The 26,930-nt window shown below is 39.3% G+C and overlaps 2 protein-coding genes across 2 annotated transcripts in view; one reads left to right on the top strand and one right to left on the bottom strand.

Moving 5' to 3' along the window:
* Positions 1-4,969: 4,969 nt before the first annotated feature.
* Positions 4,970-26,930, top strand: part of rpl34 (ribosomal protein L34) — a 750,063-nt gene continuing 728,102 nt past the window's right edge. The window contains exon 1 of the mRNA XM_051076215.1: positions 4,970-4,975. The gene's annotated coding sequence lies outside the window, so the exon portion shown is untranslated. The remainder of the gene's footprint in view (positions 4,976-26,930) is intronic.
* The window catches only part of LOC108892594 (inactive ubiquitin carboxyl-terminal hydrolase 53), a 32,307-nt gene continuing 22,472 nt past the window's right edge, over positions 17,096-26,930 (bottom strand). The window contains exons 13-17 of the mRNA XM_018690252.2: positions 25,544-26,315; positions 24,541-24,608; positions 19,562-19,628; positions 18,733-19,466; positions 17,096-18,617 (exon numbers count right to left, since the gene is read on the bottom strand). Of these exons, the coding sequence (XP_018545768.1) occupies positions 18,541-18,617; positions 18,733-19,466; positions 19,562-19,628; positions 24,541-24,608; positions 25,544-26,315 (1,718 nt within the window). The 3' untranslated portion in view covers positions 17,096-18,540. The remainder of the gene's footprint in view (positions 18,618-18,732; positions 19,467-19,561; positions 19,629-24,540; positions 24,609-25,543; positions 26,316-26,930) is intronic.

Raw genomic sequence — 26,930 nt, 5'->3', positions numbered from 1 at the left:
ATAAACACTGTTTTGGAGATATGTGAAAGAAAAAGTTTGCTTTTAACAAATATGAACCACATCTTGTCAGTAAGAACTTTACAATCCTTATTATTAATTGCCATGCATAGCATGCACGCACACACTTTAAGATAGAGAAAATATGTATCTGGAATGCATGGGGAGTTCTTTCACATTTGCCCCCAAACAGTCATGCTGAAAATCTAAGGCAAATTTTCATTTTACGGCCCGTCAGCTCCCTGATACAGAGCAAATGAATGCAGCAGCAAACAAATCTATCAAATCCTACATCAAAACAACCATGCTCTCTCTCCCTGTGACTTAAGGACAGACATAGCAGAAGGGAGAAGTGAGGGAGGAGAGGGAGAGGTGGTAGCAAAAGAACAGGAGGAATTGTGGACAGCTCTGAATGTATGATCCAACCTGCTGACTTCAGAAAAGCCCTCAGCAAGGAAGCCCTTTGGCTCCAATCTTCGATGACTGCAAACGCTATTTGACCAGGGAGAGCAAATTATCACTGCTAGGATCATGTCATATACACTGAAACATTCTTTTGTAGTGTGAGGAAACAGTCAACACGAAGGACTAGAAAATGAACAGTTACAATTGTACACTGACATTACCAGAAATAACAGAAGAACAGTGCCCCTGTGCTAATGTTTCATAATAAAACTACTTTTCTGTTGACCATATTACGCATGTCCCTCCAGGATCCTCCACTACAATCAAGATGAGAAACATTTATTTTCAACGCAGACTAGGAAAACAAAGGGTCTTTCAGAAGCATTGATTCGTGAAGACGGCAAATGAAAGTACAGGTTGGAACGTCTGCAAGTGCACTGACGTATAGAGCAGTATCAGTTCAGTTCAATGCTTCTCATGAAGCATTATGGTGGGTTGAAAATGTCAATTTCATGCCATATAGACTTTGATTAAAAAGCCTAATGGATACCTGTCTGGAACATGACAGGTTAATCAGTGTCTTTTCATCAAGCTTTTTGTCCATCTCTGCTTGAGCGTTCCTTGCCTTCAACAGGAATGGCAAGAAAAGAAATGGAAAAGACATGCACAAGATGAGACATTAGACCTTTAATTAGAGGCACACTTTTGAGCCACTGTGTCTACCTCAGTGGTTCCACTAAATGCATGCTGCATATTGATGTTCCTGAGAATGCTGAGGCACTTAGATTGTTCTTGCTCCTGAGAGCATAATGACATAACTGGACATTTAAATTGGTTGATTCAATAAGGAAAAAACTAGTCAGTAGACATCACACATAAAGCAACTATGTAGACATACTACACATTCACATATCTGTACCCAGTCCATCTGCAGAAAAACATTTAAAAGTGTTTTGAATTGTGATTTAGGAACATTTTTATCACTAGCACTGATAAGAACAGCTAAAATTAGACTCTCTTCATCTGAGTTTTTATTTTTCCAGCAAGTCACTGCACTTGAAATGATGACTTTGGAGAAATTAATGTGCTTCTGGGTTACTTTCAAAAGGCTCAGAGTACAGTGAGGGGGAGAAATGCAATCAGTCATGAATGGCCATAAATTTCACTGCAGAGTGAAGAGAGACTACTGCATTTGTGCTGACACTGTAAAATAGTTTGACAGAGCACTGGCTGGTTTTACAGTTATTTTTTCGCAATGAGCTTTTCCATTAGGGAAATATCCACACTCATTCTATACCTCCACAACGGTGCTGAATGTGTATGTGCTGCATGTGTATATATGTCAGTTTGTACGTACGTGTGTGGTCTACATACATCACAGCAGCAACAGAGAGGAAGCAAGCGGATGGTGAGTGAGGTCATTTCCAGTTAGACAAATGCCACTGAAACCATTTAATTTAATAAGCCATAACTCATTGTGTTGGCAGGACATATTAGTTAGGAACCTGAGTGATGAATTGCACTTTAAAGGCAAATAAACGCTATCAGAAATCTTCTTTTTAATGAGCATGTGTAATGAATCACATCACCTGCCACTTTACAGACAGTGATGGAGCTTTGATACTTATGCCAAACCTGTCATCAGTCATATGATGATATGACAAAAACATAATACTCTGCAAAAAATCTGCAAACCTCCACCATGAACTATAGACATAATGATCATCATATAAGCTGGAACAAGTAAATACAATGAGGCACTTCTACCCATGACCAGCCTCAGTATCTACCAGAGATAACTTGGCATTGTGCTAAAACATCTCTATGCTTGGGTTTTTCTGTTTATGAAATGCTGTACCACAAGTACTATCCACTTGTGGTAAAGCATTATTAAACTTTTTTTTATGGTGATGTTTGGGCATTTCCAGCACTTTAAGATTAAGGAAAGAGTCTGGTTTGTTTTAATACAGAAAACGTTTGTGGCGACATGTAACACAACACAAATAATCTTTTCCTAATGTTAACCAAAGCACTTTTGTTGCCTAAATTTAACCACAGAATGACAATATGCTAAAGCTTAATTTGAAATAGCAGCTCTTTAAAAGGACAGTGAATGTTAAGCATTTTGTCTTTTTCTACTCTCTGAATCAATGGTTACAGGCAGAATTGCCAACAATCACAGTATATAACCTCTACCACAGCAGTGCTTTCACTACAATTTTGCACACTGTCACACACCCCTAACCCTCTTGCAAGTCCCCACCACTCCACCCCCATCCCACACAAACACACACTTTAATCATTTAGATTTCCATTATCACAGCTTCCTCTTCTCATTACTCAACCTAGTTCTCCTCACTACTGAGCCGTGAACCAAAATTAATTCATTACCTTGTCTTCACCACCAGATTGCTATCTTGCCGGATTTGAGTCCTCATTTCAAACTCAAACATTTGACATTTTCTATATTTTCTCACAAAACCTACCTAGATTAATTGGAATAACCTAGCTGAAACAGAGAAGAGACGGGGCACAATATCACTGCTCGAGTGAATGCGGAAAAGAAGATGCCGACTGCATACTGCCTCAATATCAGTGAGGTAATTTCATTGAGACAGGAAAGTGCGACTGGGAGGTTCCCATCTACAGCAGGTTGTCAGTCACAGTAACCTGTGCCTAGTGGCTTTGAACACTGTGTGCGTCCATGCTCAGCTTGTTCTTTTACTATCGTCTTCACTCCACCCCTCCCACGAGCTATTTCCATCCTGCTTCAGTGCATTTCACATCTAAGGGAAAACAAACAAGCAATGTCATTCGTCTATTATTTGCCAGGAAGCCCACTACTCAAGTCTTGACACTTGCATAATGAGAAGTAGATGTACATGCAGTCCCTTCTCAGATGAGAGCTCTATTAAATGATCTGCAGCAACAGCCCAAGGAGTTTGAGGAGTTTGTTGGATACAGAAAAATACACACAAGTAAAATGTATGGACATTTGCTCCAAAATAACGGGCAAACATGCCCTCTGCAGCTGCATTTTATGTGCTTTTAAAATACTTCTCACATGACGTGGTGACAGGGGAGTTACCTCATTGGCTTCTTGGTTAGCATGCTAGCTACCTCCTTCTCCAAACTCAGAATTGTGGGAAACAACTTTTCACAAGAAAATTTAAATTCCCTCTGTAGACTTCACTCAAAAACAGCCATACCCAAACACTGAAATTGGATTATCTATTTTTTTTTCCTTGGGTGGAAATTCTGCTGCTTTGGCATATGAATAAAGAAACAGTCTCAGGCGGCTCAACATAGATGCTCTCTGGATAGCAAAAAAAAGGAAAATTAATTGGGAAACTCTGGGCTTGAGTGTGATTGTGACTTTGATCAATGACTGGGGAAACTCATTACCAGCGTGGGCCAGTGCGTGAGGCGGACCCTAATTGCGTGCCAGTCTGTAATTCTGTGCTGTAATTGACAGCTGGATGAAGCAGGTGTGCCCAGTCACACAGTGGCGCAATGAGAGAGACAAAGGAGAAAGGGACAGAGAGATCACAAGATGGCATGAGGAAACAGGAGTGATAATGGATTAAAAAAGGCAACGTGATACTCTTACCATTCCTTGGCACAGATATCTAAGGTTAGGAAGATGGAGAGAGGAGTCTCCTAACCTAAGTTTATTTGTACAAATCAAAGAAACCAATGGACAGGGTGGGAGGCCAAAGGAAAAAGTGCAGTGAAAGGAAATGTGGGTTGTTTTTGTTTATGATATTGTATGTACACAAACTAAAAGACTACTTTGTGTTGTGGCTGAGTGCCTGATTATATGGTGTCTATTGTACATCTTTTAGGGATGTACCAATTCGATGCACCACATCAGTATCAGCCTCAATACTGATTGTACTGAGGGGATGGACTGATGATGAAAAATTTCTTTGTCAATTTTACTTTAATATTCAGTGTTTCCACTTCTGGTAACAATTGACTTTGAAAACACACACAGCTACAATAAAATGTTGCCATAATTATCTGAAGGTGGTGGCAGTATTAAAACTATAGCAGCTATTACTCACCAGATAGTGACACTGCCATACATCTGCAAATTTCATCTGCTGTGGTTTGCCCTATTCTTTTACCCTCCATGGGTTTGTATGTGTAAAACTGGACTGATAATAACTGAACAGCTCCCACTTGTGGAAAATTTGCAGCAGGCTACACAAGTGAGTGAAATTGTGAGTTGCAAGCCAGTTTCAGAAGGTGCTTCGCATCTAATAAAAAGCACACTCCAAACAAAGCCTGTCTGCTTGCTTAAAGTGATATGCCAATAGAGAAAGGCTTTTGTCTGCTTTTTTGCCATCTTCTGGCAAGCTCTCATAGACCAGGGGCGAAGAATGTTGAATTCAATCAAGCACACCATAATTCCTTGCAGTGTATGAGTGGGGCTGACTCACAGGCTTCTAATGGCTGCTCATAATCAAGCACCATGATTAAGCACTTGGGGAAGTGGGCACACACTGAAAATCCTTTGGAGATGTCCTCTCCCTTAGAGCTAAGTACACTCATTACCTTGCGACAGCGGGTACGTGGGTGCTTCATTAGCTTTTATGCCGAGTTGCCTGTATTTGCTCATAGTTTTTCTGATTTCCATAGAGTGAAAAGGCGCCCCAAGAGCCCTTGACTGTAACAGTTTGAGACTTTCCAGGTATACCACATGTCCAGCATACAGACTTCAAACTGCAGTAATTGCAAGTTTTATGGCCTCACTCTAAGCAAGAAATGGATAAAACAGAACATTGTTTGTTACAAAAACCATACATTTCATCCCTAATAAATTTGCATAATACACTTATTGCTATAACCTCAATTACTATTGGAAATGGCATGACAACTTCAGTCAAATACAACCACCCTGCAGATCAAACATTACAGACTTTAGGTGCACTCATAAAACAATAGGTTAACCTACTTTAATCATCCCATCAGAAACTATGCTATTTATGTGATTTCTTCAGTTCCACTATAGTAAGGAAGCTCAAATCTATCTGACCCATAACAACATTTTTGTTTCTTGTGGTTAAAGTGTAACATTAAAAAAAAGCACAACTCCCATTGAAAAGAAATAGCACATTTGATAAGTCATGGTCAGCACAAAGTAAGCTAACCTCTCAGGGTGCTTTGATTGTAGACTAATTATAATGTTAACCCTGCCGGTAGAGACTTGACTGCGGCTAGAGGCCAGACGGTGGATGACATTCTCCACATGGCGAGCTACATTAGATATCCAGACAGATGCTTCCGCCACACAGACTCATTAGCAAGGGCCATCAAGGTTCTCAACCAATAACTACAACTTTGACCACAGCCATCTGCATTCTAAAAACATCATGTATCTGTTTAAAGAGCATTCTTAAGTTAAAACTGTTGTTTATTTTTCATTTCTTTAAATGTACTACCTGACACACGACACAAGAAACACCAGTGTTGTAGTAATATATGAATATTAGGTCAACTGCAAAAAAGAATTGATGTAACACAGTCATTGTTCAAGAGTTACACTTCATAATATCTACAAACATCAATAAACACGCAGCCAACAAGAGTTTTCTAAGTATGGTTCTGCAGTTCCCACATTAACAACGGGTGTGCAAATTCAGACCTTGCAAATCTGTGCTTATGCATGCATACACGCAAAAACACACACACACCATTGCCTTGAGGCACAGGGGAAGATGGATTGCCACTAAGTGTTTTCTGAAACATATTACAGTCCATAGATTATAACCATTATAGGTAAACCTCCTGGCAAAAAGATTAGTCTAATTAGTTTTCTCTTCAACTATGCTCATCTTTGGTTGGACACATTCATGATGCATTGCCTCTTTAAAATTTAGAGAAGCAAGTAGAATGCCACTTTAATCGAGTGTTTTACATCTTCCAATCTGTTTACCCTTGTCATCATAATGAGACTTGAAATGCTTAAATGGCTCTCCAAACGATTTATTGATGACGATTTGCTTAATATTTGTTGTTGAGAAAGCCTGGCCATGAAAACAAGAAATACACAGGAAACAGTTGAGCTGCTGTGACTCTTCAACATCAAAGACATCTTCCATCAACTTTGAGCCATTTTTCCTCCTCAAAATATGGATTTGATGATACTCATCTCTCACTCCTAAAATAAGCACAGACAGATGCCTGACAAATGTCCTGATATCTATCAAAGTACTATCTCCTTGTCTTGTTTTTTCCCTATCCATACAGCTGCTGAAAATATATCACTGCCTTTGATCCCAACTGTCTAAATGTCTGCTGAATGTCACACAAGTTTTCAGACAGGTTGTCAATGTGTGCCGCACAGACCAACATCGTGCACAAAGTATGTGGGGATGTAATGTGCAGTTGCATGATTGTGTACAATACACACAGATGTGCAAGGAGCCCCTCTGCAATGTGTGTTTGTGCGTGTGTGGGTGCATGTGTGCTTGAGTGTACACGTCTGAGCACAAGTCTTATCCAGAGAGGGATAAATCCAATCCATTACCTGGCGGGGCTCAGGGCAGCTCAATCGATGGCACTCTCAGTGGCTGCTGATGAACTTCCCTCTCTGACAAGGTGTATCATTCAGACCTGTCGCAGAGCAAGACTCTGTCTGGCATTTCAAAGCACCAAGGAAACTGAAGGCCAAAAATTTTACTTGAGGGAAACTGAGCACAGTACCCACATGACTGAAAGTGTCTACAATACATTTGTGTTTATAAATGATATCTCCCGCACTGCTAACTTGAATGGCTGCAAGGAGAGCAACATGTATCTATAATGTAAAATTCCAAGACCCCCAGCACTACTGAATGTATGCATTATCAATTCACACATGGGTTGAACATAAATTGTAATTATACGCAAACACTGAATAACATTCTTTTGGCATGTCAAATCTATACTTTTCTACAAGCATGTTTTCTTATCGTCTGGCTGCCACTTCCCCTCAACCTGAAAAAAACAGAGGGATGGAGAGATGGAAGAGCAGTCAGTGTGAAGAAGGAGGAGGAGAAGATCAAATGGCAGGGCGGTTATGAGATGTGTGTCTGATGCCTTTTCAGACTGCGCTGTTTTGGCCGCCGCACCAGTCAATCACGATTACAATGGCGAGGAGAGATGGGAGCAGTGGTGCAGAAAGAGCAGGAGTGATAATTACAATGCAAGGGACAAGATAATGGGAACACGCTGCACTCTCCCAATCATTTCATGTATCAGCTGCCGACTGACCCCTCCCCCCCCCACTGACAACCAGCAATCACAGGTCATATTTGTGAAATCCAAAATGAATTAATTCGATGACAGCAGTGGGGGTTGTGATCCATTCCTGTATATGCACGTGTTTGTATGTGTGCACGGTTCTGTCAAATGTCAAAGAATATTTACTTGTGCTTTTCTCTATGAAATAAGCATATGAGCATGACATTATCATTGTAGGGTGAAGAAGAGAAGGGCTATGAGCACAGCACCATAAGCAGCTTGTTGCATGGATGGCACAAGGCATGCCAGTCCCTGATTTCAAAAGGATTAAACTATGGGCTTTCCCCTCGTAGAAAATGCTAGTAATTCCAATAATAGCTTTAAATCAAGACATACTGTATTATATTACCCTCCATTAATGATGCACATGTCACTCCTTGTTGGTGGTTAACTACTTGATTAATATTGTAATTCACAATAAAAACTATATTTATATAGTTTATATATTTATATATTTAAACTCCCATTAATTCTCAGCATTTAAATTTTGTGTGTTTTGCTTTTTAACCATTATCTAATTATCATTATCTTAAATATTTAGTTGCCTAATTAAGTATCAAAATAAAAACAAATCAACAAATCTAGAATCATTTCCAGAGAAAAACATAATTCTTGTAAACCAACAGGTAGATGCATCCCTATTACATGTTATGCATTACTGCCCAAACCTGGCTCCTACTCTGTGTATTCCCTCACTGCACTCAGTGCATGTTGTCCCACTGCTCCTCTTAAGTACAGTCAGCTGAGAACATTAATCATAGGATAGTCCAAATTAAATTTACCATAAAGCGTAAACAGGCTTAATGAAAATGAAGTTGTTTATGATGTGCATGATTTTAAGTGTATATTCTATTTACTGGAAGTACTTGAGATGAGCTGTGGGATTTGAGCCATTTGGAAAGGGACAACTCTGATCACACAGTGGAGGCTCTAAGGGAATTCAACCAAAGCATATAAGCACAATCAATCATGGCACTCTTATTGAGGAAGCTAAGTTGTATGTAACCGATTTGTATTTTGTAATTCTATGTATCGGCTCAACATCAAGTGATAACGTATAGCTGAAGTTCTACTTTAGTTTGGTGTATTAAGCCTTTGAAATTCTGTATGGGTTAACTTCATTTTAGGATGAAACAATTAATGATAAAATCACATTGTCTTGGCCAATCAAGTCACACTACACAGTATATTCTTTATATTAGCACCTGCCTAACAAGTGCAGTGTTAGCAGCAATATTCCCAGTGCTGATGTAAATAATGCTTTGTACTTTGTCTGAGAACACCAGAGCATTATGCTTGATAATTTGCAGCATGCAGAGGAACAACAAAACCAAAAACAGCTACTCTGAAAACTAAAAGTCTTTGAGAGCATTAATTGTGTTTGCTTGCACAATGTCAATCAACTGATCCTTGCAACCAAAGCTGTTCACACAAATACATGAGGAGAGGATGATGGAGATTACAAATTATATGCATCCATGGTCTGTTTAAACAAGTGTCAAAGATAAGGTTGCTTTTCCTCCTTGGCATCAAACAAATGACAAAGTTGCAATGCCGTTTCATGCCTAGCAAATCTGGGCATACTTTAAAAGACTGAAGGGTCGATTACCTTACTGACCTCATATTCAAGGTTCAACTCTAGAACAAGACATTTACTGTACTGCTTCAAGGTAAACAAATTATTATCAGTCTATTAATATCATTCCAAATTCAAAGACAGCCCAAATGTGGTTATGGTGTAAATATGTGAATAAGCAATTCAAGACACCCAGAAAACATATGAAACTCTACACACAGACAACTGAATTATTATAAATCCAAATAAATTCTCACAAATACATTCCCCACATATTCTTTGTGCACATTTGCAATTATGCTATTCTGCGTAGTGTATGTACAGACAAAAAGAAGGAAGGTTGAAGAGAAAGAGACCACACAGTTAAAGCTGCTTGAAGGGGAAGGCAGAGCTAATCCATGGTTATCAACACTTTTAAGCCTGCAGACTTCAGAGCCATTTGCAAATGCTCCCCCCGTTTCTACTTTGCCTTCCCTTTTCACTGGCACATGAAGATGCTTGTGTTTCCACCTGAATCCGTGACAGACCACATGCAAGTGGCAGCGCAGTAATGGTTTCCAAGGAGACAGCAAAAGCAAGGCTCCTAGATGTACAGGGATACAAAGCGTTACGCCCCATTTCTGTTCCAGGCACAAGCCAATAAGTCCTCTATCCAGCAAGCTTCTACTTGAACCCATGTTTACCACATCATCTTGGGCAATAAGAACTGAGGATGCTGTTGCTACCTAATGATGTGTGTGCAAAGTGTCTTTGGCCATATATTATATCGCCATTTTGACCAATAATGAAAAAGGCAATCATTTAAAACATTAACATTATCAATGCATAAAAATTAAATGAAGGCATGCTAAAATAATATTTTATCTCTTCTCCCTGTGTCTGTAATCCTTGGCTCTTAAAAATATCCAATATTTTAAAAAGGAGCATTTGAACTCGTTAATCCTTATTGAGTCTTCTGAAGTATATATGAGAAAGAAAATCATTTATTACACATACATTTTAAAAGGACTTGTATCCTCATCATATGGCAATAAATTGCCTCAAAAACTAAAGACACAAAAACAAGGATAATGGACTGAGAATGTGGCTGATATTAAAGAAGTTGTTACAACAGGACAAAGCTAATGTTTAAATGACACATTCATTTCACTGTGCAACATTCAGCCGCTGACACAGATATTTATAGAAACCTAACTCAACCAATCAAACTAAGAGTCTGTCTCACAATCTACCTCAACAACACAAAATCCTGAACATGAACGCAAACACACACAAGAACTTTTTCATTCAAAGGCATGACAGCTGACATCACTTTTGTATTAATATTTACAGTTTAATGTTAACAACTTAGGAGGCTTAGTGATCAAAGCAAAAAAAAGGGATGTGAATAGTTTTCTAAATTAGTTTTCAAAAACGATCTGCTGGGGTCAAACCACTAACATGCAATCAGTGTGGCCTCTGTGAAAAGCAGGAAGATTAGGGATGGCACAAAGAAAAAACTGTTTTCTCAGCTAAAGAAAGGATTAAAATTTTTCAAATTGCAATTAAAAATACTCAAAAGTCACAGGGAGAAAAAGTTAACGGCAAGAACTTATTACGGAAAGGCATATTTCAAGTTCAGTGTTGTCTTGCTCTTGTGCTGTACATTTTCCATCATTCTAATCCTCGTAATAGCTTTTGGCGCATTATAGAGTCTAAGCTTCCTTCTTGCATGATATTGATTTGTTGCAGGTGAGGAAAGCCGATAGTGGTTTGTTGCAGGTGTAGAGAAACAAAACAGCATGTCTGCAGATGGCAAAAGAAACAAACACAAACTAACAGCAGCATCATGTTGTCATAGGAAACCACTTTGGGTAGAATTTTACAAACAGCAAAGAAGAAAATATCAGGAAATATATCATGCGAATTATAAAGAGAGGGAGAGGATAGAACAGAGAAAGATGGGGAGGCTTACAGCAAGTGGGGTATAACACAAACATTTTTACATCATGCTACAAAGCATGTGGTGCTGAAGCCTCCAACCATCAAAGCCATACCAAAGTCATGTCACTAAAGCCTTTCTACAACCTTTCAGTGAAACATTATGTCACTAATCTCAACGTGTGTCCTGCTGGTGTGGCACACCACTTCCACTCCACCACTGCGAGCAAAACAAAAATGTGCTGCTATGTTTTTTATTTCCCCAAAGACAGCTCTTCCCTCTAAGTTCTGTGCTACTATTTCTCTGCACCATGCAGTCATTATAGAGACTTTGTTTCATGCAGGCAAGTGGAAGAGGCTCATAAGTGGAAGCAGCAGAAACTGGCAAGTGGGCTTTGCCAAACAGCCTCAAGCTGGAGTGGAGTATAAACACAATGCTTTAATGCCCCCTAGTGATCCACTGTGATAATGCCACAGGACACATCCCCTGTGTCAAATATTTAACCTCAAAAATCTTTTTTTCCCAATTAGAGAAAATATTTGCATTTTCATCTTTTAAAACACCGGCACAATATGCAAGACTGTTTCAAACCATTCAAACCAAACTGTTTTTGTGGTATAGTTTCAGACTATTTTGATACCACAAAAACATTTTGATACCACAAAAACATTCTTTTGCAAGTAAACTGCAATGAATTAAGAAAACCGAACTAGCAAAAGAGATGCGGGTAAAAAAAAAAAAAAAGTAGCAATTGCCACCTATGCACCCCTGAAGCTTCTTCCCTCTGTCCTCTCTTAAGCCACCCTATCAAGTTTGAAAATTTGGTAAATCCCCGTAACAGACTACACCCTGCTGCTATACTTCCTCAGCCTGCTCATATTTAGGATTCCACCGACCTCACAGGGCCCTATTTTTTAAATCTTCCGAAGCAATCAGATTTCACACTTTCTTCTGCCCCAAGTAAGAGGGCCTCTACCCATAATCCTGTTCCTACTGCTTGTCAGGATGACAACAAGAACAGAAGCCCGTGGGCAGAGTGTGCACACATGTGTGTTTGTGTACGCACATGTACACAACTGGGCACATGGTGGTTTGCTGAGGAAGAAATATAGACATGATAGGAAAATCAGGAAAAAAAAAACTGCTATGGAAAAACTGTGTGGGAAAAAGAAAATAATACATGTGAAAAAAGAGAGTGGAAGCACACAGTTAACAGAATTACAGCAAATACACAAACGTTAAAGTTTGAAAATATGTTATTTTCTTAATACTCTTCACATCCAGTATAAACTTCTATACAGAAAAAAAAGCAAAATAAATACAACACAAGCTAAAATGGCTGATATAAAAATTAATCATTTTCAACTCTAGCCACATTGTCAATCCTCCTTCTTATCTGGGACACAGTGAAACCATTTCCCTCACAGCAGGAGATCTAGTCAGCAATAAAATCATAAACTTCCAGCTTAAAGCTGAAAATTCATTATTTTCCAAATGTTGTTGCCCCCTACGGCAACAAACCAGAGAAACCAAGTAAACGAAATAGACTACAGACGGTAGGCAACAAGCCTCACACTTCTGACACAGGAGAACAAATGCCAATGCATTAGCACCAGGCCAACATAAATTCAAAATTTCATAACAATTTTGTACTGCTGTCTAATTTTATCCATGCAGCAACCACCCTAAGTGCATGCAGATACACTGTAGTTCCTCTGATAGCCACTAAATGCTGCGTAAAAGAAAATTACAAGTCGAACACAAAACTAATTTTAGAGGCACCACAATTCCACACAAAGTCGACAGAAGGTGACGGCTGTGTCCATTTTTTGTTAATTCAGTTTATATCTATGAGAGGAGGCTAAATAACATAAAAAACTTTCCTGTATGATGCAATACAGTTCAACAGTACCAACAGCTACATGGTCCTAAGTGAACCTACAGTTGAATCAACACCTCTCTGAAACAGTCAGCTCTCTGAAGGTGGAATTTATTGCAAGACTGTTATATTGAACCGCTTTAGTTAGAGCTACAATGAGTGCACATACTTAGTCAAGACATTCCGCCGACATTTTTAATTAAATTTTGTTTTAACATTTCAGCCTAGGGTTCAACATCATACAAAAAATCATACTGCGTTTTATGTAACGCTTTTAGTGGTATTTTTTGAATTTCATTCTTACCGAGAAAAAAAAAACTGTAACACCAAAACGCCTCATTAAAATGATACTGCGACACATTTTAGAAAAAAAAAAAGGCAGCTCTAGCGTTCTGGATATTGCACTTGTTGCTTAGTGGTAGTTCTACTTTCACCGAAACTAAACTGTTCTGTTTTTTCCCTTTTTTCCCAGTAAAAGTGGTTTGTCTCAGAAGCAAGATAGGCAAAAACAACATAGTATACAGACTCACCAACGGACGCCGGTGCCGATTTCAGACATCATTAGGACGGTGTCTTCCATCTTGTTGGTCCAAATTGGTTGAATAATCCCATTCAGGCCAAAGAGCTCGTCAAACTCCTATTACATGTGACTTGTCTAAACTTAAACAAAAAATAACACATTTTAGTGGACTCACTAGCATCAGGGATAATGTTAATTATGCTAATATTCTCTTTGCTTCGAAAATGTTACGACGGCAACTTCAAAGGACAGTTTGTGACTCTACAACCTCACCAGGTGTTCCTAATTAGCAGGACGGTGGCGGTGCGTTCAAGACCTCCTCTTAAATTCCCTCCTAAATTTTTTGGGGAAAACATTTTGTCACGTTCGGAAATTAAAACTTGCCACAAAAATAGTTTCTGGGTGACTGTTAGCACGTCAGTAGCAACCTTTATATCTATTTTACGCTGAAGTGGCTAAGTAATTCTGATTATGATTGAGAGCACTTTTCAGACATTTAAATAAATGTTTCATATCGGACGGACACTTAAAATTCAAACCCACCGTACAGCAGATGAATTTCTCAGCAGCAGTCCTGGAGAAGTAACATCTAACCCAAAGGCCGCAGGTGAACTTGCCTGAATCTACTTACTAGGCCTAAGCTAAACCGCTGTAGTACAGTTCATAGGCACCTTGTTTATTGCTGCCACATGTGGCCAGACGCTATATTACAACCATCTTGCGGCCATCAGTCCTGCATCAGGGCTACAAAAAATACAATACCTACCTTTTTACCCCTTTAGTTTCAAAACTCCAAATCACATTGTTAGTTGGTTTCTGTCAGATAAAAGCATATGCAAGGTTTAAGCAACAGCATTTAAAGGTATATACATGTTCACAGACAGGCACAGCATGAGGTAATACATTTATTCCTATAAATACATTTCCTATTATTTGATAATTTGGAAATACTGAATTTAGTGTTAATGTACTTAAAAGAACACACTGGAAACAGTATTTACTATGCTAAGAAAAGAATCAGTGCAAATATATTCTGAAACACAGGGGTTATGCTGATTTAAAGAGGGAATAAAAGAAGAAAACCCCTGAAAAGAAAAGAGGAAGCTGACTAAAAAGGGGCATGAGGAGAGGAGACGGTGCAGAGAGAGGGCAGGGGAAAATTTAACACAAAGGGAAAGTCTGAGGTAAGTTGACGGAGTGAGAAATCATATGAGGATGAAGGACGTGAGTGAGCTTGAGGGACAGTTTGGGAGAGAGGGAGAGCGAGTGCAAGGGGAGGAGAAACGAGAAAACAGAAGTCTGACTCTGACAGTAGAGCACTGAGCTCAGCTGATGGCCCCTAATGAAGTACGGCAGCTGCAAAGGAGGAGCCCACACTGACAGGCCAAGTCCCACTCTAACGGATGGTGGAGAAGAGACACACACACACATACTAGAAGACAGCTGAGATTTACGTATACCAAAACTGTGATAGACATGCCATGCAATGAGGAGAAGAGTACTGAATGGCAGAACATTGTCAGGATTCTCTGAATACAGCGAATGGCATGCATTTCCCCTTTTCACCTTCCAGGGAACATCAGAAGAATTATTTTCTCCTCTGGGACTGGCAGTTCAAAAATTATTATCTATATATCACCTTCTTAATTGTATTTGTGAGCTGTCTTCCCACGAGTGACAACAAATAGTTTATGAGATGAGTGAGGGTCAAAATTCTTTCTCTACTCGTCTTTCAAAGTCAATTATGCTGTTGCCATTTTGCATCCAGCATCTTCATTGTTGCTGTTCAGAGATGAAGCCATGTTGAGGTCAGTACTGCTAGAAAATGAAATGTAAAATGCTAAAAATATTTTTCCCACCTGGATTAGATCTTAACAAAGGAAACACTTTTGTGCTCTGAAATTCTACAGTGAACACAAAATGATGTATTAAATAATCAGATATAGAGAAAGTTACAGTGAGGTCTAATGAAATGAAGTTAAAATTGTAGCGCACATCCTTATTTGTAGATTTGTATATCAAGTTTCAAATCAACTTTGAGTTTGCCTACAAAGTCCTCTACTTCCCTCTTGAGGATGAAGTAAGGATGTTCATTTTGTTTTCTGTTGTGATTCATCAAGTTAATAGAGTGAATAATACACATCACAGGAGAGTCTTACATCATTAAAAACAAAAAGAACCAAATAACCAAACAATAACCATTCACATGATTTTATATAGCGTAAAGTCAAAACATCAGTTTTATTGAATCTATTGGAGACACAATTCTCTCTGCAGTTAATTTCTGGAAGTAATTTATAAACATGTCAGTATGGTACCATCATATTAACCTCCCACCATGATCAGAAAATTAATATTAGTTAAATCTCACAATGCTCATGGACAGAAATTTGAAAAAGTTTATTGTAATAATTTGAATTAACTTTACTTGGATTTGACAAATCTTTGATCAGACTTTTCAAATGTATTCCCAACGTCAATTGAATGTCAGCTTCATCTGTAAAGTTCTCTTTTTGAGTGTTTGATTGGGTTAATACCCAGAGATACTCCCTGAGATATTCTCTTCTGTTCACACCCAAATGTAACACAGGCACAAAATAGCCCTCTGACAGTTTTTAGGTGTTAAGTGATCCTGCAACACATTATTGGCTTTTAGATGTGTGCTGGGCACTACCTTACATTAAAGTTAGAAATACTGTATAATATAATATTAATCACTGGTGCTTTTTTGCAATGCCATGCCCTTTGGGTGAAATTGAAAACTTGTGTTAGGTGAAAACTGTGAATTCTACCATACAGATAGGAAAAAAGATATCCAGTGAACAATGATGACATATTAGCTTTGGCATCCAAAGGTGGCAGAAAGCCATTGAGTGTTACCTGTTCATGTTCATAAAGGTGGCCATCATCTCCAATTATTAAAACAAGTCATTGTGTGGTTCATGTATAATTTATTAAGAAAAAAGCAAAAGACTCACATAATGAAGGGAATAGACCAAAAATATAAGTCAAGTGAAATGAAAGTGTTCAAAATATCCAGGCTGATATTAAATAAACTTACCAAACAGAATATGATAGCAAAGAACATTTAGTTTTAGACCACATTTCAGTGTAGTCAGAGGTGGTACAATTCTCTTGTGGTGTTCTGATTTTCCCCCCAAATACATATATATGGTAACAGAACTGTATAATTCACAGACTGTGGATTTTTAGTTTGGTAGCCAGGACGTAATATTTGACAATGCATTCAAGATATTTGACAGCAGATGGCAGCAAAACACCATATTTCCCAGCATTTACTGAATATAATTAACTTTGTTTTTGTTCCAGTAGGAACTAATTATTTAGTAAACACATTGTAAAGCATCAGGACTCCAGAGTAATAATTTCATAATTAGTATATTGATCATAGACCAGATTTCCTCTTCCTAGATAATAAACATTCAAAACCGCATTGCTCTGCTCTAAATTTTATGCTCTTAAATATAATATGGCTTGACACACAGATATGGTTAAATAAAATTGTTTATTTAACAACTGTTAATCAGTAAAAATAAAATTAGATGTTACAAAAATTCTTTAAAATCAAAGAATTGTACAAATCATGGCTCCAATTCAACCTTGTCTTGACATAGAAAAATACAAAAGGCACTGTGCATTAGAGTCTGCTGCATATATAAAACATTTTGAACCAAAAAAATAGCCCCTACTCAGGTTTACAACAGGTTATTAATATTGCCCTTCATAAAAACACAAGCTCTGTCTATATCTAAATGAAACTTTTAAATCCTGACATGTCATTGTCCTACCAGTGCAGACTTGCTACTAATAGGAGCTACTTTAAGAAGTGAGACAGAAAATTTGCTAAAGATTAAAAATGGAAGTATATAACTGTAAGGAGTGTGAAAAGAGAAATAATCAACCAGAAATACAGTGCAAAGACATATAAAACACAGGAAATATGTGCAGATGATAGGATGTGCAGGTGTGCATTTGAGGAGAGAGGGATGTGTCTTGTGCCACATAAATTTCTACCCAATAAGCAAACAATTTAACATATCAAACCATCACCTTATAGCCACTGGACACCCACACTGGTGGTCAGAGTCATTTTGGTATATTAGACCTCCTCTAGTAAAAAAGTTTGACAGAGGACAAGACATAAGAAAAACCATTTGCAGAGGTCATTTAACACCATGTACCAACAAGACTCCAAGTTGGAACCTGTCTTGCCCTGACGTGCCTGAGAAGAGGTCTTATTGGCTAAAAACCAAAGTGAGTGTCCTAGAGCTTCATATTCACACGGATCCTTGGGATCCATTTTTAAATTGTGCCAAAAGAGTTTCCAATATGTAGAATTACTTTCCAAAATCTACAAAAAAGGAAAAAAAGTTCTGTATATTACTGGAACCTTGTGTTCTTTCAAAATCCACTGAAAAGTAGTGTCAAAAACAGACAGAATTGGGACAGAGACCTAACACTGAAATTGGAGTAGATGAACAAACAAATAAAAGCATTCCACAGAATGTGAGGAAGTATAACTGCAAGACATTGGTTATTTAAAATAAATCTTTTAATCTCATGTGTGGTAAAGTGACTTTTTGTGACACATTCTTTACTAACCTAACTCTTTGCTTTTGAGCTCCAAAAGCCCAAACACAATCAACAGCAAAAATGTTTTAGGCATGTTTCTTTTTCTGTACCTTTCTGGTGCTATCTACTGTGCAAATTCTCTATTCATCTGAAGCTTTTAGTAGTTCATACCAAAACAACCAGATAGCTATTAAGGACACCTGTCGTTCTTTTTACAATCTCTTTGGCATCCAGTTCATGTCCAACTTTCTGTTATGAGAAGTTCACAATCCCAGTTAGGAGTCAAACTGTGTAGCAGTCATAGTGCATAACAATTCCTTTTGGCATCCAGTCAAGGTCCACTGATGCTTTCGCTAAAATCATAGGAAACCATGCTCATCAAGTCCTTTTGGAGTAACTGGATTCCACTTTGCAGTAGTCTTAGTGGTAGAGTAGCCTGCAAGACAAAAGTCAAAGACTTAGTCAATGCAAACATTCACATAAAGCCAAAAAAATGAGTATATAGTATAGAGTACATAGTATTAAAATGAGTATACTGTACTATTGGTTACCTGATTCTGATCGGCTTCTGGAAGGCTCTGGTGGCTGAACATCTGGCAAAGGGAGCCCTCTCCCTTCGACATCACTCTCCCCTGATGACGCATGGTCCTCTGCTTTCATGTACAAGGCAGGCCTCTTATGGTATTTGGCCCGGTAAGTGTCTGTCATACAGTTATCCACAGAAAAGTAAGTGGTGGGGAGAGCCATATCTGTCAGAGAAGAGGAGTCTGTACCATCATCGTGTCCGGGCTTTGGACTGGGTACCCTCTCATCGCTCTCACTGGCCGACAGATTGTTCCTGTCCTGGTCAGATGACCCTGACTTGGAGCTGGCGTCGGATGAAAGCCTGTGCTCAGCAGGTGTCTCAATCCACCGACGGAGGATGGTGTGCGAGAGGGGGGACGAGCCATTTTTGGGTTCATTGCGGGGGCTCGACCGTGTTGGCACCTCTGGCGGTTGGGAGTGAACGCCAGATGGGTCAGTGTGACTGCTGCCAAAGGTCTTTGGGGGTAAAGGGGGGGGGTGGTTGTACGTGAAAGGGTCTATGTGGGCAACGGTGCCAGTTTCTTCTTGTTCAGAGAAGGGTCCAGCAAGGTCATCTGAGCTGTTCCACTCAGAACTGCTGGTCTTTGCTAAGTAAGGAGGCACAGGGCTCACGGGGCTACTATCCACATTTTCCTCTTGCTCGCTGTCCAGACCATTGTTCTTTTCCAAGATCCCGGGAGTGTATCGGAAAGCTCTTCTTCTGTTACAGAGCAAGAACACAAACATCAGTGTTTTACTCGCTCTTGTGCCACATCAACTGAGAATTTGTACTTATTAATTAAAGCTCTGTTTTACCTTTGTACGGGCTGACCAGAGAGGATGTTTGCATCTTGTAGATCTGGAGATTTTCTTCCTTGTTCACCTGGACAATAATGAAGTCTTGTGAACATATTATATCACAAGACACTAATTTGTAAACTCATGGTCACCACTACCAGATGGTCAAGAAATAGAGCTAGGTAACATCTGTCATGGGTTTTTATTTAAACACGGCTACAGTATTTTTATTTTTTTTCTGTGCCTCTCCAGCAAAGACATGTTATCTAACAGGGGTCATGGTGAGGCCCTTTGCCTGGTGCTGGGAGAGGAAGTATCAAAGCAGCTAGTCTGGCAGAGCGCCCTCGGGCCCCCTGTGTACCACTCTGACTGTCTGATCCAACCAAAGAACGTGGCCCCTCAAAGGGAATTTGAGTTCATATCCAGGCCCTGTTAGCTTTGAGCTAACAGTACTAATGAAACAATAAGGACCCTGAATGAACTCGAGCTGATTTAGAAGTTGGAACATGCACAAACTAATGAAAACAGAGTAAATTCTATTAACCTAGTCACGTCATGATATGATGTAAATGCATTATGGTGCAAAAAAGTCGTGGATAATAGCTGATTTCACCCATTAGATCAACACAAACAGAAACACATGTCTAAAAACAGGTCCCTGGGTGGGGGCTGGTGTGGAGCTTAGCCAAGTTAGCAGGGTGGGTGTGATTTACAAGGCCCGAGACAGACAACAGCTGACTAACAGGACAAGGAAGAGAGTGAGTGGCTGGGGACCATCTGTGATGTGTCAGCATACCCTCTTTTTTCCTGTGCTCTCTCAAAGCATTAGTGGCTAAATCCTTTGTGCTGGCATGCAATTACGCCAGGGTCAGACTCCAGACTCCAGATCCCCTCCACAACACTATTGCATTTTTAAGCCGCTAAGTCCATGTGGCAATTCACAATTTGATGCCGCTGATCTGCAATGTTGGCAAGCAACTGTAACAATATCATTCTCGAAAAACAAAAAAGGGATGCAGTTTACAATGCTTTCTCCTTAGAGAATCCCCTTGTCTTTATGGTCATGTGCACTGTAAGCAGGAGAAAGCTTGAAGGAGAAAGCAGCTGGATATCAAAAGGGCAAAGCGACGGGGTTGCAAGACTGTCTGTTACTGCTGAAATCAAAGTGTTTTTTTTCAGACAACAGCTATAACTCCATCTAAATTTAATGGGAATCAGTTCTTCAAGATCAGGGTTTGGCTGATATCCAGAAAACACTCATTTCAGTGGAATTTTTGTGATCACTGCTGCAGCTGCGAATGCCAGCAAAACAGATGTATCCAAGGTGTCCTGCTGTTTACATGGCCTACTGCACTTGCCTGGGAAACGGTCCATGTACTGTGATTGCACGGATTAGACTGTGGTTCAGCAGCATTCAGTGTACTATCTAAACTGCACCAAGTGGTGTACAATAAAATTTCCCTGACATTCCCATGTTAACTGGAGAGCATCAAGTTGTTAACTAGGATTAAATAAAGTAAAGCGGTTTCATATGCATACATGCTTTTCTGCATGTACAACATGTGTGTGCAATCAGTGGCAGATTTATTAAGACCCATGCTGTGTGTGTTACTATATATCCAGCTTTTAAATACGGATACTCTCCCGATGTAAATCACTCACACACCTGTCTCTGACCCAATTCCAGCATAAAGGAATACTCTGAGGCACCTGTTTGTGGGTTGTTGTTATCCACTAAAAAGTTATTCAGGACATTTAACTGAAGGGAACAGAGAAGTGATTTGACATCATTTCAATTATTCCAACTGTCAGAGTGAGAAACTCCCAGAGGAAACAGAAAATGTGCCTCGATACAGACCATGAAAGAAAACCCTAACTAGGTTTTGAGAAACTGTACATGCTAAATTTCCTGACAGCCCTTTGAAGTTTTGTTGATGCGACAAAAAAACAAAAACTCTACACATTTCAGTTCTGAGGCTGTCAAGTCGAGATTTGTAGTTCTCTGCACTCTGCTGTCTGGGGTACTTAAAATTTCTGAACATCAATTAGACTAGCATGCATATTTGCACTTTGGCTTTTCATGAGGACCTGAACCTCTGAATGTGTGGAGGAAAAAATTAACCCCTGAAAAAAGTCAGGCTTTCAACAACTTTATCTGTCAGTAGCCAAAACTCCTAAAAGTCATCAAAAATTCTTAAAAATCATCTGGAACAACCTTTGTTTGTTGTTGATATGGCACAGGCATAGGAACGTTAAGCCATATGCCACAGTATGAATGTGCACTCATCCTGTGGCATTAACACTTTGGTTATCACATCAGTCACTGGCTTGTTATGTGGCGTCAATAGGCTGACTAAGTGGAGTAGCATTACAGCTCTCAACACGCTACCTCTTGCAGAAGATGAACGCAAACACATTGGATAATAAATTCATTTGATTGGATAAAGGATAAAATTCACTGGCTTTTGCAAGAAAATGGTTAAGTATAGTTTTACTACTGTCTTAGGATGATATCTGAACAATTTGAGGAGTTACACATACATGAGGGCAGAATTAAGTACACAAGTCTCCTGTCTATGTAATAAGAATTTTGTAGATGATATAGACAAGTGTAAACAGCGCCATAATAGCTTCTCAAGTGTGTTTCTGTGAAATCTTGATGAGATCTGCAGGAGACACCAGAGCCAATCAGGGTAAATTGAGTAAAAGGTGTGATTTCCTGTCTAGAGAGCAGGTTGAAGTGTCTAAAATTCCCACCCACACCCTCCTGACAGCTGTGACCTTTTACATTATTACAGGCAGGGTGTTCTGCTACCATTTCTGCTTTGGTATGTTGTAGCTCAATGGGATTTATTCACAACAAGAACCAAAGGTTGTCATTTAGGTGATCAAAAAGGCCCCTGACCTAGACTTAAGATCTCATCTTTGATGCAACAAACGATCACTAGGATGAATGCCTGTGGTCAAAATGTCAGCTGTGCGCCGCACAACTGCCCTCCCACATGAATGTGTTTTTTAAAGGATTTTGGACTTTAATGGACTGTTGGAATCTGCTCAGGCTTCTCTGAAACTGCAACTCAGGCCAGACTACCACAGCTGAACCCAGGCCAAATTGACTTTGGACACATTTACTGCAGCTTGTCGATACAATTTGCAGAGAGCAGGGCATAAATATCCCAAACTGATTTCCAAATAGCTACTGAAAAATAGACCTCAAAGGCCCATTGAGAATTTTTTTAACCAGGTCCAACTATTAACAATTCAGCATTTAAAGTAACACTAACACTACCAAGATACAGCTGTAAGTATTTTTAAACACAATACAATACAATAAGTCTTATTTTACACATTTTACAAGTCAAAGAGGAGGCAAGTGCATGAACCTTTTTTGTGTGCATCTGTAGACATTGTCATTTCTCCTTAAGGACACTAGGGGGCAAACAGCCTGAGTGAGTAAATGAAAACATTAATGAGTGCCTTCTACATACACATTCTTTGCCAGAGAATGTTCCACATGAATCACTCTGCAAGTGCAGATGCTCAGAGGCCACTAACAAGACCAGCATTACTGCCTCTGTTTCTCTATTCACCACATTTGTGTTAAAGCTATTTTCAACTCTTCAAAAGTAAAGACAGATAAAATTGTAGCTGCTCTTTTAATCTAATGTTTTTTATTGCTTTGCTTAGAAGCTCACTGGGACCTTGAAATAAGTGCAATGCTACAAAATGGCATTTTCTTTGCCTCATGTTTGAATACCACCTTCTGACAGTCCCAGTCATGGCATTTTCTGCCTGGTCGGGCACAGCTGGGTGGCCCCTCCAAGCTCACCCCACCCCACCCCCACCCCCTTATTCAGGATTAACTCAGTGTATTCCCGTTGAGGGAATTAGTAAGGCATTTTCAAGACATTTGTTAATTCAAAAGATATTTTCCTTCTTTTTCTCTGTGCTGATAATGTGAATCACAAGCAAGCATGTCCTAGATGAAGAATGTGAAGAGTGTCCAGGCAACAAACCCCCTAGTGCTATTCGTGTCATCTAATCTCCCTCCATCCTGTCTGGAAGATAAAAATAACCATTTTTGCAACTTCACAACATGACTCATATTTGAGGCTCGTCGTTTTTTGTTTTTACAGATTTTTTGTCTTATTTTCAAGCTGATTTTGCATCCCCTTGGATCTAAAAGTTGTTACTGCCTACTGCAAGAGAATGGTTTTCACTGCAGTTAATAGTTAACAAGGTCCTTGAAGTTCTTTTTCGCTTTTTTCATTTTTTTTTCTTGTATTTAAAGTGTAAGGAGGAACAGACAACCTAATACAATCAAAATTAAAGCGTATGTTCAAAGTATTTCAAATACCCTTGAATAAGACAACTCATTTAGTTTGAAAAGGCTGTCAAAAACAAGCAAGCTCCACTAGGTTTTTTTCCCCATAAAAATACCATTTTGCAATACAAAGCCTGTTCCGCACTTAGGGTGATGTCTCCTTTAAGCCCATGCACATTTCTCTGTGTGCTGCATAACATAAACTTTGCTCAGGAAAAAAAGGTCAAGGCCAGTCAGTGAGGTACAAGAGCACACTTATTTCCATACAGTATCCCTTCAATCAGGCTGTGACCTTAACACTCCTGATGGAACAATAAATCAAGGAAATTGCTGAGTACTATCTTAATGTTTCAGATCCTTGCAACACAGGAAATTTCTTTAATGTCAGGGCCAAGCCTTTGTGAAAGAATGACACTTTCATTTGTGACCTGTTTCCAATATGTAACACAAAGGATGCATATTTTATCTGGATTTATATGTGCTAATATATATATATATATATGTGTGTGTGTGTGTAGAAGATTGTCATATGTGCATGCTTTAAAAGCTAGCTTTCTCTGCTGGGGAACATAAATGCCTCATCAGTAATACACAGAATAAGAAGTCATTTCCACAACAAGGTTATTAGTGCCCAGAAATAAGATACAGGTTAAAGTGAGACTGATTTACTTACCAGTGGAAAATGTAGAGTGCAGTATGTCAGACTTCAAATCTTCACTGCTTCTCTGATGGAAGTGATCCCTAAAATACAAAATTAATTCAATTATTCATGCATGTGGATCACCAAAACAGATTCTCAAGCATGATCTTTTACCAACCACTGAGGAGTACTAATATGGACCTGTGCTATGAGCAAAAAAGGGGAAATAAACCCTCATGACCTCAGCCTAAATATATATTTTATGATGAATTATTTACAATGGTGTAATCTGATACTAATTCCTAGAACATTCCTTTCTGTAATGATATAAAGACAGCACATGTGCAAACAACTTATTGTCAAAACAACTGGGTTGCTGTTTTTTCCCTTTGTTATGAATGATTACTCTCTGGCACCTGCTGTGTCCTTTTTAAGTGCTATGCTTTGTATCTCCTGTAAAACACAACCTGATGAAAACATGTGGAAAAATGCAAAAGATATATGTATACTAAAATAAAATTAATTCTGAACATTTTCAGTGACTGAATCCGGTCACAGCGCATCATAACTGTATGTTTAAGAATTAATAATTAAAGAGCAGTTTACCAATATACAGGAGATCTGCTTAAATAATGCACTAGGGGTTGAGGAAGTCAGCTATCTACTGGCTTTTCCCTCTGAGTACAGGAGTTGTCAGCTAGTTGGGATCATTATCTCCAAACAAGACCTATACTACAAAGCCAACAAATGACAGCCCAGCATAATAAGGTTGGCGTTTCTGCCTTGTGTGCATTTATGTTAAATGGGTCTTGCTATTCTTAGAACAGTTTGTTTGTAATGTTTAATTATTTAAAAATGGCAGCACTTTTGAGACTCAAATCCTGAAATGAGTAGGCCATGGGATGACAAAGCAACATTCTGATGCTGGGATCACACAGTAAAAATTGTGTCATAGCTATTTCTGCATCATATATTGTAGTTGTAAGATTTTGTATATTTTTTCTTCAAAAAATTTTGATCCAACAGTCCATTTTACCTTGTCAGATGCAGCTCAGGTATAGGCCGCAGGTCCTTGGAAGAAAGGTTCTCTACCACAGGTGAGTCAAGATTTGCTGAGCCATTGCTTAGTCTGTCACTACTTTCGTAACCAGATTCAGTTCGCTGGATCTTCCAGTTGTCATTCCGCACTTTCAGAGTTGCTGAGCCCTTTGACCTGTCCTTGTCACTGTAGCCGCCCCGGCCATCTGAGTCCAGTGAACTTCGGCTGCCACCAGTTTCATGCCTCTGCTCATCCTCATAAATGGTCATCAGGCTCTTGGGTTTACGTTCTTCCCGGGCCCCCCATGTAAAATCTCTGTCTCGTTCTTGGTCACGGGAGGGTGACTGACTGTTGGGTCTTCTCCGGGGGCTGTGCTGCCTTCGCTCTTGACTTACTGAATTACCATCACCGACACCTCTTAAAACACTGTCCACATTTAGCGCCTCCCGCATGGGCTTCCACGGGCGGCCAGACCTGCTCCGACTGTTCCCTCCACTTCCAGGACGTTCTCGGGAGTCTTGGCTGCTGTCAGTATCATATCCATTGGAGAGCTGGTCTAGTCTCCTATGATGGCCACTGCTGGGTAGCACTTGGACTCTGGAGTGAGAGCGAGAGGGTTCATGGGAGGACCGACCACCAAAGTGGGGTGTTCGCTCAGTCCGAGTGGGACCTTTTCCTTGGCTGCTGTACAGTCGAGTCTCCAGGTGTTGCTTGAAGCCATTCTCTGGAGGGGAGGCAGAGCGGGAGTAGATCCTGTCCTGACCTGGATCTGAATTTAAATAAAAGAAGTTTCATGAGGGGTTGAACTATGACAACTTGTATGGCAAAGTATATTCTGAAAAGATACTTTAAGTTATTGATTGGAGAATTTAATACTTCAATAATGCAAACATGTTTAATTGACACGCTTTGACCTTCTAAACAACAAAATCAACAAGACAGTAAATAACCAGTTCTATTGATCAAATGTTTTCAACTCCAAAAAGCCATGGATCCTTTCAATTCTACAAAAATTATTTTAGCAATACAAAACCTACTCCGATGGCTTTTGAGAAAAAACAAAAATTTTCTCCAAACTAAACTAAACCAAACTAAAGCTTATATTTCACTGCATTTTACCTGACTGTTATGTCTTTCCTGCTGCACCTGATGCCAAAATACAGCATCATGAATAATGCTTCCAAAACCAAAAACTGACTTTCACTGACACCAAGACACAAAGCTCCGTTAAAGAACACAGCAGGCTGGGCAGAAAGTGAGGGAAGGGCTTGACGACAACAGGGTTACTGACATTTATGTCTGCAGATGACAGGAAGGTGTAAATTACGACCAACAGGGGTCAATTTTCTTCTGTGATGTGTTCTCAGAAGGTAGCCAGCTCATG

The sequence above is a fragment of the Lates calcarifer genome, linkage group LG15 (assembly GCF_001640805.2).
Source record: "Lates calcarifer isolate ASB-BC8 linkage group LG15, TLL_Latcal_v3, whole genome shotgun sequence".
Classification (NCBI taxonomy): Eukaryota; Metazoa; Chordata; class Actinopteri; family Centropomidae; genus Lates; species Lates calcarifer.
This window is presented reverse-complemented; position numbering and strand designations above follow the sequence as displayed.